General features: G+C 40.2%; 1 protein-coding gene across 1 annotated transcript in view; it reads right to left on the bottom strand.

The window, feature by feature from the left end:
* KDM1B (lysine demethylase 1B) overlaps positions 1–14,878 on the bottom strand; it is a gene marked incomplete in the record, with an annotated part of 482,282 nt that overhangs the window by 412,515 nt on the left and 54,889 nt on the right. The window contains 2 exon segments of the mRNA XM_053715839.1: positions 69–107; positions 11,842–11,958. Coding sequence (XP_053571814.1) covers positions 69–107; positions 11,842–11,958 — 156 coding nt within the window.

The following is a 14,878-nucleotide window of genomic DNA, read 5'->3' as shown; positions in this document are numbered from 1 at the left end:
TTAAAAAAATAAAAAAACACACAATTCATATAAAACTAATAAACGAAAGTTGTCAATATCTTACTCACCAGATCCTCAGGTATAGAGCATGGATCTAGCCCTTCAACCTAAAAATAGAAATGTCAGTTTATTGAAGGAAGAAAACTAGCACAAACAGTAAGAGATTATAAAAAAAAAATATGGAACATAAAATATAATTTTATATTATGGCCAGGTGCTATGTATAGGTTAACATTATATATATATATATATATATATATATATTATATATATATCCCGAGTATCAAAAAAAATGTAGTTGACATCCTAACCAAGATAAAAAGCTCTCAAGGTAAAAATTGCCTAGCTAAAATGATTTAGGGGACCTCGAATTTCTGACAAACCAGAAATCCTTAGGGCTCCATTTATCATTGTAATTCTCCCACATTTACGCCTAATAATACGCTGTCGGAATTGTTCTATTTATCAAAGCAAAATACCCCTAAAAAAGAAAAGGAAATACGACCACAAAATTCTCCCACTCTATTCTCTCTCGCCTAGGCGTACACGTGCGCCAAAAAAAGCACAAAAAAAACCTTTTTTGGTCGTATTTTTAAAAATACGCCTTTTTAAATCGCCGAAATTCAGATTTATCATTATTTTGCGCCTTAGGAAAACCTAAAATTCTCCTACAAATACGACCACAAAAGTTCTCCACAGTGGTTTTGGAGAACATTGAATTTACTCCACTTTTTTCGAGAAAGAAGAAGATGGAATATTTCCTAATTTTGGCAGCTATAGGAATTAAAATATGAATAAATTATGTAAATTTTCTTTTGATAATATATTTTTAAATCAATGAATGTGAAGATATTTTTTTATTTTATGTTTTATAATAAATATATTTGAAAATAAAAATTAGGTGTCCTATTAATTTCTATTTGTAAAGGAAGACAAGCTTATCAGTCTAAAGCTAACAATACATTTTATCAAGTAGAGATGTGATACATGTCCATCGTTAACATATTTTGGCTCACCACTGACATTTTTGCATATCTATATGAGTCATAAGTACTGCAAGGGGTGTGGAAGAAGGTAAAGGCGTTATTGTTTTAAATATCAGCTTTTATCATTATAAATTGTAGCATGTGTAAAAAAAAGTTAATTTATGCTTACCTGATAAATTAATTTCTTCTATGGTATGACGAGTCCACGGATTCATCCTTTAATTGTGGGATATTATCCTCCTGCTAAGAGGAAGTGACAAAAAGCACCACAGCAGAGCTGTCTATATAGCTCCTCCCTTAGCTCCACCCCCCAGTCATTCGACCGAAGGTACAGGAAGAAAAAGGAGAAACTACAAGGTGCAGAGGTGACTGAAGTTTAAAATCAAAAAATATAATCTGTCTTAAAATGACAGGGCGGGCCATGGACTCGTCGTACCATAGAAGAAATTAATTTATCAGGTAAGCATAAATTTACTTTTCTTCTATAAGGTACGACGAGTCCACGGATTCATCCTTTACTTGTGGGATACAATACCAAAGCTACAGGACACGGATGAACGGGAGGGACAAGACAGATGGTTAAACAGAAGGCACCACTGCATGAAGAACTTTTCTCCCAAAAGTAGCCTCCGAAGAAGCAAAAGTATCAAATTTGGAAAAGGTATGAAGCAAAGACCAAGTTGCAGCCTTACAAATCTGTTCAACAGAAGCATCATTTTTAAAAGCCCATGTGGAAGCCACCGCTCTAGTAGAGTGAGCTGTAATCCTTTCAGGAGGCTGCTGTCCAGCAGTCTCATATGCCAAACGGATGATGCTTTTCAGCCAAAAAGAAAGATGTAGCCGTAGCTTTTTGACCTCTAAGTTTTCCAGAAAAAACAACAAACAAAGAAGATGTTTTAAGTTTTACTTGCAAGCAACTAAAGATTTTCGTCAAAGCACGAACCACGTCCAAGTTGTGCAACAGACGCTCTTTCTAAGAGGAAGGATTAGGACACAGAGAAGGAACAACAATTTCCTGATTGATATTCCTATTAGTAACAACCTTAGCAAGGAATCCAGGTTTGGTACGCAAAACCACCTTATCAGCATGGAAAACAAGATAAGGCGAGTCGCATTGCAATGCAGATGGTTCAAACGGAACCCTTTGTAGAACATTTAGAACTAAATTCAAACTTCATGGCGGAGTAACAGGTTTAAACACAGGCTTGATTCTAACTAAAGCCTGACAGAACGTCTGGAACATCTGCCAGACGCATGTGCAGTAGAATTGATAAAGCAGATATCTGTCCCTTTAAAGGAACTAGCTGATAGCCCCTTCTCCAAGAAGAAAGGCCAAAATCCTAGGAATCCTGATCTTACTCCATGAGTAGCCTTTGGATTCGCACCAATAAAGATATTTACACCATATCTTATGATAATTTTTTTCAGATCCAATTCTGGTGTGCCCCATTGCTGAATCAATTGTGCAAACACCTCCGGATGGAGTTCCCACTCCCCCGGATAAAAAAGTCTGACGACTTAGAAAATCCGCTTCCCAGTTCTCCCTTCCTGGGATATAGATTGCTGATAGATGGCAAGAGTGAGTCTCTGCCCATCAAATTATTTTGGTAACCTCTATCATCGCTAGAGAACTCTTTGTTCCTCCCTGATGATTGATATATGCTACAGGCGTGATATTGTCTGACTGGAATCTTATGAATCTGGCCGATGCCAGCTGAGGCCACGCCTGAAGCGTGTTGAATATCGCTCTCATTTCTAGAATATTTATCGGGAGGGGAGCCTCCTCCTGAGTCCACAAGCCCTGTGCTTTCAGGGAATTCCAGACTGCACCCCAGCCCAGTAGGCTGGCATCCGACGTCACTATGACCCACGCTGGCCTGCGGAAACACATTCCCTTGGACAGATGATCCTGTGACAACAACCAAAGAAGAGAGTCTCTGGTCTCTTGGTCCAGATTTATCTGAGGAGATAAATCTGCATAATCCCCATTCCACTGTTTGAGCATGCATAGTTTCAGTGGTCTGAGATGTAACTATGTCCATTGCCGCTACCATTAAGCCGATTACCTCCATACACTGAGCTACTGACGGCCGAGGAATGGAATGAAGAGCTCGGCAGATGGATAACATTTTTGATTTCCTGACCTCCGTCAGAAAAATTTTCATGTCCACTATCAGTTCCCAGGAATGGAAATCTTGTGAGAGGGATAAGTGAACTCTTTTTTACGTTCACCTTCCACCCGTGAGATCTTAGAAAAGCCAACACGATGTCTGTGTGAGACTTGGCTAGTTGGTAAGTCAACGCCTGGATTAAGATATCGTCCAGCTAAGGCGTCACAGCTATGCCCCGAGGCCTTAGAACCGCCAGAAGGGACCCAAGCACCTTTGTGAAAATTCTAGGAGCCGTGGCCAACCCGAAGGGAAGAGCCACAAACTGGTAATGCTTGTCCAGAAAGGTGAACCAGAGGAACTGGTGATGATCTTTGTGGATAGGAATGTGTAGATACGCATCCTTTAAGTCCACAGTGGTCATATATTGAGCCTCCTGGATCATCGGCAAAATAGTCTGAATGGTCTCCATCTTGAAGGATGGGACTCTGAGGAATTTGTTTAGGATCTTGAGATCTAAAATTGGTCTGAAGGTTCCCTCTTTTTTGGGAACCACAGACAGATTTGAGTAGAACCCTTGCCCCTGTTCTGTTTTTGGAACTGGGCAGATCACTCCCATGGTATATAGGTCTTTTACACAGCGTAAGAACGCCTCTCTTTTTGTCTGGTTTACAGACAATTGAGAAAGATGGAATCTACCCATTAGGGGAGAATCTTTGAAATCTAGAAGATACCCCTGGGTTACAATTTTTAAAGCCCAGGAGTCCTGAACGAAGAGAGAAAGTCTGCCCCCTACTAGATCCGGTCCCGGATCGGGGGCTACCCCTTCATGCTGTCTTGGTGGCAGCAGCAGGCTTCTTGGACTGTTTACCCTTGTTCCAAGTCTGGTTATGTCTCCAGACTGACTTGGATTGAGCAAAATTCCCCTCTTGCTTTGCGGCAGGGGGAAGAGGAAGAGGGACCACCTTTGAAGTTTCGAAATTATTTTGTTTGGTCCTCATCTTATTCGTCTTATCCTGAGGAAGGGCATGGCCTTTCCCTCCAGTGATGTCTGAAATGATCTTTCAGTTCAGGCCCGAATAGGGTCTTACCCTTGAAAGGGATGGCTAAAAGCTTAGCTTTTGATGACACATCAGCAGACCAGGACTTAAGCCATAACACTCTAAAATGGCAAAACAAAAAACTCTTGCTTGAAGAAATTAAAAACTAATATTTTATCACCTCTTTCACTTTACCCTTCCTAGTACTTAGAGTAGGCAAAGAGAATGACTGGGGGTGGAGCTAAGGGAGGAGCTATATAGACAGCTCTGCTGTTGTGCTCTTTGCCACTTCCTGTTAGCAGGAGGATAATATCCCACAAGTAAAGGATGAATCAGTGGACTTGTCGTACCTTATAGAAGAAAATATAAAATCTTTCTTACACATGACTAAAACCAAAAAATGCATTTATTGATTAAATTACATGCATTTAGTTACATGTTTTGTCATAATTTAAAAAGAAAATAATGATAAGTTAAGGGTGGTTTAAACAAGTTAGATTTAAATAAAAAAAAATTAAAAAAAAAGTTAGACAAGTTCTATAAAAAAATCAAGTCTATTTGGGAGTATTTCGAATGATAAATAAGGCGCATATATAATACTTATGGAGAGATTTATCATTTATCCGCCGCATCTCGCCTTTGGAAATTGGCGTTAAAATACTACCGTTTTTATGATAAATATGGGCACACGTGTGCGACTCTCCAAAGGCGAGCTGTGGAGAACTGAAAAACATAATTTATGCTTACCTGATAAATTTATTTCTCTTGTAGTGTATCCAGTCCACGGATCATCCATTACTTATGGGATATTCTCCTTCCCAACAGGAAGTTGCAAGAGGATCACCCACAGCAGAGCTGCTATATAGCTAACTGCCATATCCAGTCATTCGACCGAAACAAACAGAGAAAGGAGAAACCATAGGGTGCAGTGGTGACGGTAGTTTAATTAAATTTTAGACCTGCCTTAAAATGACAGGGCGGGCCGTGGACTGGATACACTACAAGAGAAATAAATTTATCAGGTAAGCATAAATTATGTTCTCTTGTTAAGTGTATCCAGTCCACGGATCATCCATTACTTATGGGATACCAATACCAAAGCTAAAGTACACGGATGATGGGAGGGACAAGGCAGGGATTAAGCGGAAGGAACCACTGCCTGAAGAACCTTTCTCCCAAAAACAGCCTCCGAAGAAGCAAAAGTATCAAATTTGTAAAATTTTGAAAAAGTGTGAAGCGAAGACCAAGTCGCGGCCTTGCAAATCTGTTCAACAGAGGCCTCATTTTTAAAGGCCCAGGCGGAAGCCACAGCTCTAGTAGAATGGGCTGTAATTCTTTCAGGGGGCTGCTGTCCAGCAGTCTCATAGGCTAGGCGTATAATACTCCGAAGCCAAAAGGAAAGAGAGGTTGCCGAAGCTTTTTGACCTCTCCTCTGTCCAGAATAAACGACAAACAGGGAAGATGTTTGACGAAAATCTTTAGTAGCTTGTAAGTAAAAATTCAAGGCGCGGACTAAGTCCAGATTATGTAAAAGACGTTCCTTCTTTGAAGAAGGATTAGGACACAATGATGGAACAACAATCTCTTGATTGATATTCTTGTTAGAAACCACCTTAGGTAAAAACCCAGGTTTGGTACGCAGAACTACCTTATCTGCATGAAAAATCAGATAAGGAGAATCACATTGTAAGGCAGATAGCTCAGAGACTCTCCGAGCCGAGGAAATAGCCATCAAAAACAGAACTTTCCAAGATAAAAGTTTAATATCAATGGAATGAAGGGGTTCAAACGGAACTCCTTGAAGAACCTTAAGAACCAAGTTTAAGCTCCATGGGGGAGCAACAGGTTTAAACACAGGCTTAATTCTAACCACAGTCTGACAAAATGCCTGGACGTCTGGAACTTCTGCCAGACGCTTGTGCAAAAGAATAGACAGAGCAGAAATCTGTCCCTTTAAAGAACTAGCTGATAATCCTTTGTCCAAACCCTCTTGGAGAAAGGGCAATATCCTAGGAATCCTAACCTTACTCCATGAGTAATTCTTGGATTCACACCAGTAAAGATATGTACGCCATATCTTGTGATAGATTTTCCTGGTAACAGGCTTTCGTGCCTGTATTAAGGTATCAATGACTGACTCGGAGAAGCCACGCCTTGATAGAATCAAGCGTTCAATCTCCATGCAGTCAGTCTCAGAGAAATTAGATTTGGATGATTGAAAGGACCTTGTATTAGAAGGTCCTGTCTTAGAGGCAGAGTCCATGGTGGAAAGGATGACATGTCCACTAGGTCTGCATACCAGGTCCTGCGTGGCCACGCAGGCGCTATTAGAATCACTGATGCTCTGTCCTGTTTGATTTTGGCAATCAGTCAAGGGAGCAGAGGAAACGGTGGAAACACATAAGCCAGGTTGAAGAACCAAGGCGCTGCTAGAGCATCTATCAGCGTCGCTTCTGGGTCCCTGGACCTGGATCCTTAACAAGGAAGCTTGGCGTTCTGGCGAGACGCCATGAGATCCAACTCTGGTTTGCCCCAACGATGAATCAATTGAGCAAACACCTCCGGATGGAGTTCCCACTCCCCCGGGTGAAAAGTCTGACGACTTAGAAAATCCGCCTCCCAGTTCTCCACGCCTGGGATATGGATTGCTGACAGATGGCAAGAGTGAGTCTCTGCCCAGCGAATTATTTTTGAGACTTCTACCATCACTAGGGAACTCCTGGTTCCCCCTTGATGGTTGATGTAAGCCACAGTCGTGATGTTGTCCGACTGAAATCTGATGAACCTCAGTGTTGCTAACTGAGGCCAAGCCAGAAGAGCATTGAATATTGCTCTTAACTCCAGAATATTTATCGGAAGGAGTTTCTCCTCCTGAGTCCACGATCCCTGTGCCTTCAGGGAGTTCCAGACTGCACCCCAACCTAGAAGGCTGGCATCTGTTGTTACAATTGTCCAATCTGGCCTGCGAAAGGTCATACCCTCGGACAGGTGGACCCGAGACAACCACCAGAGAAGAGAATCTCTGGTCTCTTGATCCAGATTTAGTAGAGGGGACAAATCTGTGTAATCCCCATTCCACTGACTTAGCATGCATAATTGCAGCGGTCTGAGATGTAGGCGCGCAAATGGCACTATGTCCATTGCCGCTACCATTAAGCCGATCACCTCCATACACTGAGCCACCGAAGGGCGCGGAATGGAATGAAGAATACGGCAAGCATTTAGAAGCTTTGATAAACTGGACTCCGTCAGGTAAATTTTCATCTCTACAGAATCTATAAGAGTCCCTAAGAAGGAGACTCTTGTGAGTGGGGATAGAGAACTCTTTTCCTCGTTCACTTTCCACCCGTGCAATCTCAGAAATGCCAGAACTATCTCTGTATGAGACTTGGCAATTTGAAAGCTTGACGCCTGTATCAGGATGTCGTCTAGATACGGAGCCACGCTATGCCTCGCGGTCTTAGAACCGCCAGAAGTGAGCCCAGAACCTTCGTTAATATTCTCGGGGCTGTAGCCAACCCAAAGGGAAGAGCTACAAATTGGTAATGCCTGTCTAGAAAGGCAAACCTTAGGAACCGATGATGATCTTTGTGAATCGGTATGTGAAGGTAGGCATCCTTTAAGTCCACTGTGGTCATGTACTGACCCTCTTGGATCATGGGTAGGATGGTCCGAATAGTTTCCATTTTGAACGATGGAACTCTGAGGAATTTGTTTAAGATCTTTAGATCCAAAATTGGTCTGAAGGTTCCCTCTTTTTTGGGAACCACAAACAGATTTGAATAAAAACCCTGTCCTTGTTCCATCCGCGGAACTGGATGGATCACTCCCATTACTAGGAGGTCTTGCACACAGCATAGGAATGCCTCTTTCTTTATCTGATTTGCAGATAACCTTGAAAGATGAAATCTCCCTTGTGGAGGGGAAGCTTTGAAGTACAGAAGATATCCCTGAGATATGATCTCCAACGCCCAGGGATCCTGAACATCTCTTGCCCACGCCTGGGCGAAGAGAAAAAGTCTGCCCCCTACTAGATCCGTCGCCAGATAGGGGGCCGTTCCTTCATGCTGTCTTAGAGGCAGCAGCAGGCTTTCTGGCCTGCTTGCCTTTGTTCCAGGACTGGTTAGGTTTCCAGGCCTGCTTAGATTGAGCAAATGTTCCCTCTTGTCTTGAAGCGGAGGAAGTTGATGCTGCACCTGCCTTGGAATTTCGAAAGGCATGAAAATTAGACTGTTTGGCTTTTGATTTGGCCCTGTCCTGAGGAAGGGTATGACCCTTAACTCCAGTAATGTCAGCAATAATTTCTTTCAAACCAGGCTGAATAAAGTCTGCCCCTTGAAAGGAATGTTGAGTAATTTAGACTTTGAAGTCACATCAGCTGACCAGGATTTGAGCCATAGCGCCCTACGCGCCTGGATGGCGAATCCGGAATTCTTAGCCGTTAGTTTAGTCAAATGAACAATGGCATCAGAAACAAATGAGTTAGCTAGCTTAAGAGTTCTAAGCTTGTCAACAATTTCAGTCAATGGAGCTGTATGGTTGGCCTCTTCCAGGGCCTCAAACCAGAATGCCGCCGCAGCAGTGACAGGCGCAATGCATGCAAGGGGCTGTAAAATAAAACCTTGTTGAATAAACATTTTCTTAAGGTAACCCTCGAATTTTTTATCCATTGGATCTGAAAAAGCACAACTGTCCTCAACCGGGATAGTGGTACGCTTTGCTAAAGTAGAAACTGCTCCCTCCACCTTAGGGACAGTCTGCCATAAGTCCCGTGTAGTGGCATCTATTGGAAACATTTTTCTAAATATAGGAGGTGGGGAAAAGGGCACACCGGGCCTATCCCACTCCTTACTAATAATTTCTGTAAGCCTTTTAGGTATTGGAAAAACATCAGTACTCACCGGCACTGCATAGTATTTATCCAGCCTACACAATTTCTCAGCCATTCAGAGCAGCTAATACCTCCTCAAGCAATACACGGAGGTTCTCAAGCTTAAATTTAAAATTAGAAATCTCTGAATCAGGTCTCCCCGAATCAGAGACGTCACCCACAGACAGAAGCTCTCTGTCCTCAGGTTCTGCATATTGTGACGCAGTATCAGACATGGCTCTTACAGCATCTACGCGCTCTGTATCTCGTCTAACCCCAGAGCTATCGCGCTTGAATCTCAATTCAGGCAATCTGGATAATACCTCTGACAGGGTATTATTCATGATTGCAGCCATGTCCTGCAAAGTAATCGCTAAGGGCGTCCCTGATGTACTTGGCGCCATATTATCGTGCGTCCCTTGAGCGGGAGGCAAAGGGTCCGACACGTGGGGAGAGTTAGTCGGCATAACTTCCCCCTCGACAGACCCCTCTGGTGACAATTCTTTTATAAAGACTGATCTTTACTGTTTAAGGTGAAATCAATACATTTAGTACACATTCTCCTATGGGGCTCCACCATGGCTTTTAAACATAATGAACAAGTTATCCTCTGTTTCAGACATGTTTGTACAGACTAGCAATGAGACTAGTAAGCTTGGAAAACACTTTAAAGCAAGTTAACAAGCAATATAAAAAACGTTACTGTGCCTTTAAGAGAAACAAATTTTGACAAAATTTGAAATAACAGTGAAAAAAGGCAGTTACACTAACAAAATTTTTACAGTGTATGTAACAAGTCAGCAGAGCATTGCACCCGCTTGCAAATGGATGATTAACCCCTTAATAACAAAAACAGAATAATAAATGACAAAAACGTTTTTAAACACAGTCACAACAACTGCCACAGTCTACTGTGATTGTTACCCTCCTCAAACACGACTTTGAAGCCTTCTGAGCCCTTCAGAGATGTCCTGTATCATGCAGAGGGAAGCTGAATGTCTCTGTCAGTATTTTTATCTGCACAGAAAAGCACTAAAATAGGCCCTTCCCACTCATATTGCAACAGTGGAAAGCTTCAGGAAACTGTCTCTAGGCAGAAATCAAACCAGCCATGTGGAAAAAAACTAGGCCCCAATAAGTTTTGTCACCAAACATATATAAAAACGATTAACATGCCAGCAAACGTTTTATATTACATTTTTATAAGAGTATGCATCTCTATTAATAAGCCTGATACCAGTAGCTATCACTGCATTTAAGGCTTTACTTACATTAATCCGGTATAAGCAGCATTTTCTAGCAAATTCCATCCCTAGAAAAATATTAACTGCACATACCTTATTGCAGGAAAACCTGCACGCCATTCCCTCTCTGAAGTTACCTCACTCCTCAGAATATGTGAGAACAGCCATGGATCTTAGTTACTTCTGCTAAGATCATAGAAAACGCAGGCAGATTCTTCTTCTAAATACTGCCTGAGATAAACAGCACACTCCGGTACCATTTAAAAATAACAAACTTTTGATTGAAGAAATAAACTAAGTATAAAACACCACTCTCCTCTTACGACCTCCATCTTTGTTGAGGGTTGCAAGAGAATGACTGGAAATGACAGTTAGGGGAGGAGCTATATAGCAGCTCTGCTGTGGGTGATCCTCTTGCAACTTCCTGTTGGGAAGGAGAATATCCCATAAGTAATGGATGATCCGTGGACTGGATACACTTAACAAGAGAAATCGTATTTTAAGAATGAATGATAAATGGAGCCCTTAGTGAATCGGTTCCATGTATTTAATATACTTTTACAAAAACACAGTCATATACTCAAAGAAAAATAAATATAGGAACATCTATGCAATTTACAATTAAATGGACACGGTAGTCATACAAAAAGACTATATTTGAAATTGCTAACTTTTTGCAATATTGTGTGTATATACAGTATATTGTAAGTTTCCACAGGAAGAGGGCACTCAATTTCTACTGTATTTGTTTTATACATTTTGTCTCAATGGCTGTAATACTAGATGTGCACAGTACTGTGTACACCAGACATCAATATCTGTGACAGTACTAGCTTTGCACAATCTCTATTAGTATTCCTCCTCAGGTTTACCTCAGCAAAGTAGATGCTTCAATGAGGGTCAGCTGAAACTTAAATTCCCCACATGGCTCCCTGACAAGTTGTATTTGGTACCTAAATTAACTTTCCCTAACATATTGCCTTAAATGCCTACACTAACATTCCCTGACAAGTTAACTTATTTCTGTTTATGTAAGGCACACAATAACTGCCTTCTATAGTGTACACAATACTATGTGCAGCTAGTACTATTAAAGTCAGTAATGTACAAAGCCACCTACTCAGCAACCAGCCATTTACCACAGCTGGCTTAGGAGCATACAAAAAGAGCGAGCTGTGTAGGGAAGGAACAATAAAGTAGTTTTATACAGATCATAATAGGAAATGAAAAACACACTCAGTTTTAAATATAACAACTTTAGCTACAAAATGTTTAATATGTATATATTGCAGATATACTATTTAAAACGGACATGACAACAATCTTTCATGATTCAGATAAAGAATACAATTTTTAACAACTTTCCAATTTACTTCTATAATATAATTCACTTAATTCATTCTATTGGTATCCTTTGTTGAAGACGCAGCAATGCATTAGAGTTGGGTAAGCCAATAAGATGGGGCATATATATGAAGCCACCAATCAGCTGCTTCTAGGTTTCATGCCCCTTTAGGTCATTCTTTCTGCAAATATTGTACATTCTGATTAGTGTCCCTTTAAAGAAAAAAAATTCTAGAAAAGTGCAATTACCTTGATAACGTTATTCGGTTTCATGCCACATCTATAAGTTCTTGCCATTTGAGGTGTTAACTGAATTTCCTTTGTCAGCTGCCTCCATTTGCCACATTCAGGCTTTGTGCACTGTACCTATTAAAACATTTTTACAACTATTAATATCATAATGCTGAAGACATAAGATAAATCATATTCTAGTTGAAAAGCTTATAAACTGGTTCTACAGAATATTTATAAATAAATGACCTGCCAAGCTTTTCAGCTAGAATGAAATCTTTTACTACGTTTCATAAATATTCCATTATAAATAAAGTTTAATTTAACCCCTAAAGGAAACAGCTCAGTTTGTTTTGTACTTAAAGGACCCCTCAACTATGTTTTTTGTGACCGCATGTCTGACAGAAGCCCATGTGACAACTAGAGCATGCTGAGTGCAAGGCAACAACGACAAGCTGCTCTTGCATCTCAGTGGGTTTTATGGGCACTGTATAAAAAAAGAAACATAATTTATGTAAGAACTTACCTGATAAATTAATTTCTTTCATATTGACAAGAGTCCATGAGCTAGTGACGTATGGGATATACAATCCTACCAGGAGGGGCAAAGTTTCCCAAACCTCAAAATGCCTATAAATACACCCCGCACCACACCCATAATTCAGTTTAATGAATAGCCAATCAGTGGGGTGATAAAGAAAGGAGTAGAAAGCATCAACAAAAGAAATTTGGAAATAATTGTGTTTTATACAAAAAATTATAACCACCATAAAAAGGGTGGGCCTCATGGACTCTTGCCAATATGAAAGAAATGAATTTATCAGGTAAGTTCTTACATAAATTATGTTTTCTTTCATGTAATTGGCAAGAGTCCATGAGCTAGTGATGTATGGGATAGCAATACCCAAGATGTGGAACGCCACACAAGAGTCATTAGAGAGGGAGGGATAAAAATAAAAACAGACTTTCCGCTGAAAAAATTAATCCACAAAAAAAATGAAAGAAAAAAACTTAAATCAAAAGCAGAAGAATCAAAATGAAACAGCTGCCTGAAGAACTTTTCTACCAAAAACTGCTTCTGAAGAAGCAAATACATCAAAACGGTAGAATTTAGTAAATGTATGCAAAGAGGACCAAGTTGCCGCTTTGCAAATCTGATCAACAGAAGCTTCATTCTTAAAGGCCCACGAAGTGGAGACTGATCTAGTAGAAAGAGCTGTAATTATCTGAGGCAGGGCCTGACCCGACTCCAAATAAGCTTGATGAATCAAAAATTTTAACCAAGAAGCCAAGGAAATAGCAGAAGCCTTCTGACCTTTCCTAGGACCAGAAAATAAAACAAATAGACTGGAAGTCTTTCTGCAATCTTTAGTAGCTTCCACATAATATTTCAAAGCTCTTACCACATCCAAAGAATGTAAGGATCTTTCCAAAGAATTCTTAGGATTGGGACACAAGGAAGGGACAACAATTTCTCTACTAATGTTGTTAGAATTCACAACCTTAGGTAAAAATTGAAAAGAAGTCCGCAAAACTGCCTTATCCTGATGAAAAATCATAAAAGGAGACTCACAAGAAAGAGCAGATAATTCAGAAACTCTTCTAGCAGAAGAGATGGCCAAAAGAAACAACACTTTCCAAGAAAGCAGTTTAATGTCCAAAGAGTGAATAGGCTCAAATGGAGGAGCCTGTAAAGCCTTCAACCCCAAATTAAGACTCCAAGGAAGAGAAATTGATTTAATGACAGGCTTAAAGTGAATGTCAAGTTTTACCTTTTCAGTAATCTAGTTTTGTAGTCAATAATGAAATTAAGTGTACCGCCGCAATCAATTATAAAAAAAAATTGTATTTTATTTGTTATTTTATCTCTTACATCTCGCTCACTCGCTTACCCGCTCCTCCCACTCATTGCTTCCTCATTTTCTACCAAGTTACGTAAACAGCGGTCCCACCAGCTGTTTACGTATAGGCACTGCGCGCTCCTGTGTCAATTCTAGATTGCGCATGCGTTACTCTTGTTTACGCTGCATAACAAGATAGTAAACATATTTTATTTTTATCCTAAATCCATAAAAAGTATAATGGCAGCAAATAAAGTATTTCACTCGATATATCGCAGATTATGTTTGCCAATGATATTAGATAGTAGTGTACATACAGCGCATATATCATGTATTATGTGCCGAAGAAAATAGATGTCACATCGATAACAAAAATATAAAAAGCGAACCTGTATACGGAGACCTTTCACATCCACTGATACAAATTTGACAATAAAGAGGAAATGAAAGGAATCCGTCTAATAATGTTGCGCATGCACGAAATGTGCACGAGCTTAGAGTCAATTAGCTTGGCACCAAAGACGAACGCATGCGCAATAATGATATATTACGTCATGAGAAGAGGGTGGGTCCCCCCGTGGTTAGAGCCGTTATTGGCTATTGAAACATTAATCAAAAAGATGATAAACAGAGCGCAAATGCCGGGCGGAGGACGGTTTAGCCGCAAATTGCTATAAATTTATTGAAAAAAAAAGGTATACATTTAGAAATTTAAAAATTTATGAATGAAACTAGGGTTTTTTATTGATATTTGATAGACTGCTGTTTAGAACGAAGGCTGAGTTTACATTCACTTTAATACGAACTAAAGCCTGTACAAAACAGTGAATATCAGGAAGTATAGCAATCTTTCTGTGAAATAAAACAGAAAGAGCAGGGATTTGTCCCTTCAAGGAAATTGCAGACAAACCCTTATCCAAACCATCCTGAAGAAACTGTAAAATTCTAGGAATTCTAAAAGAATGCCAAGAGAATTTATAAGAAGAACACCATGAAATGTAAGTCTTCCAAACTCTATAATAAATATTTCTAGAGACAGATTTACGAGCTTGTAACATAGTATTAATCACTGAGTCAGAGAAACCTCTATGACTTAGTACTGAGCGTTCAATTTCCATACCTTCAAATTTGATTTGAGATCCTGATGGAAAAACGGACCTTGAGAGAGTAGGACTGGCCTTAACGGAAGTGGCCAAGGTAGGCAACTGGACATC

Source organism: Bombina bombina, chromosome 5 (assembly GCF_027579735.1).
Source record: "Bombina bombina isolate aBomBom1 chromosome 5, aBomBom1.pri, whole genome shotgun sequence".
NCBI lineage: Eukaryota > Metazoa > Chordata > Amphibia > Anura > Bombinatoridae > Bombina > Bombina bombina.
The sequence above is the reverse complement of the archived record's forward strand: the minus strand, read 5'-3'. Positions and strand labels throughout refer to the sequence as shown.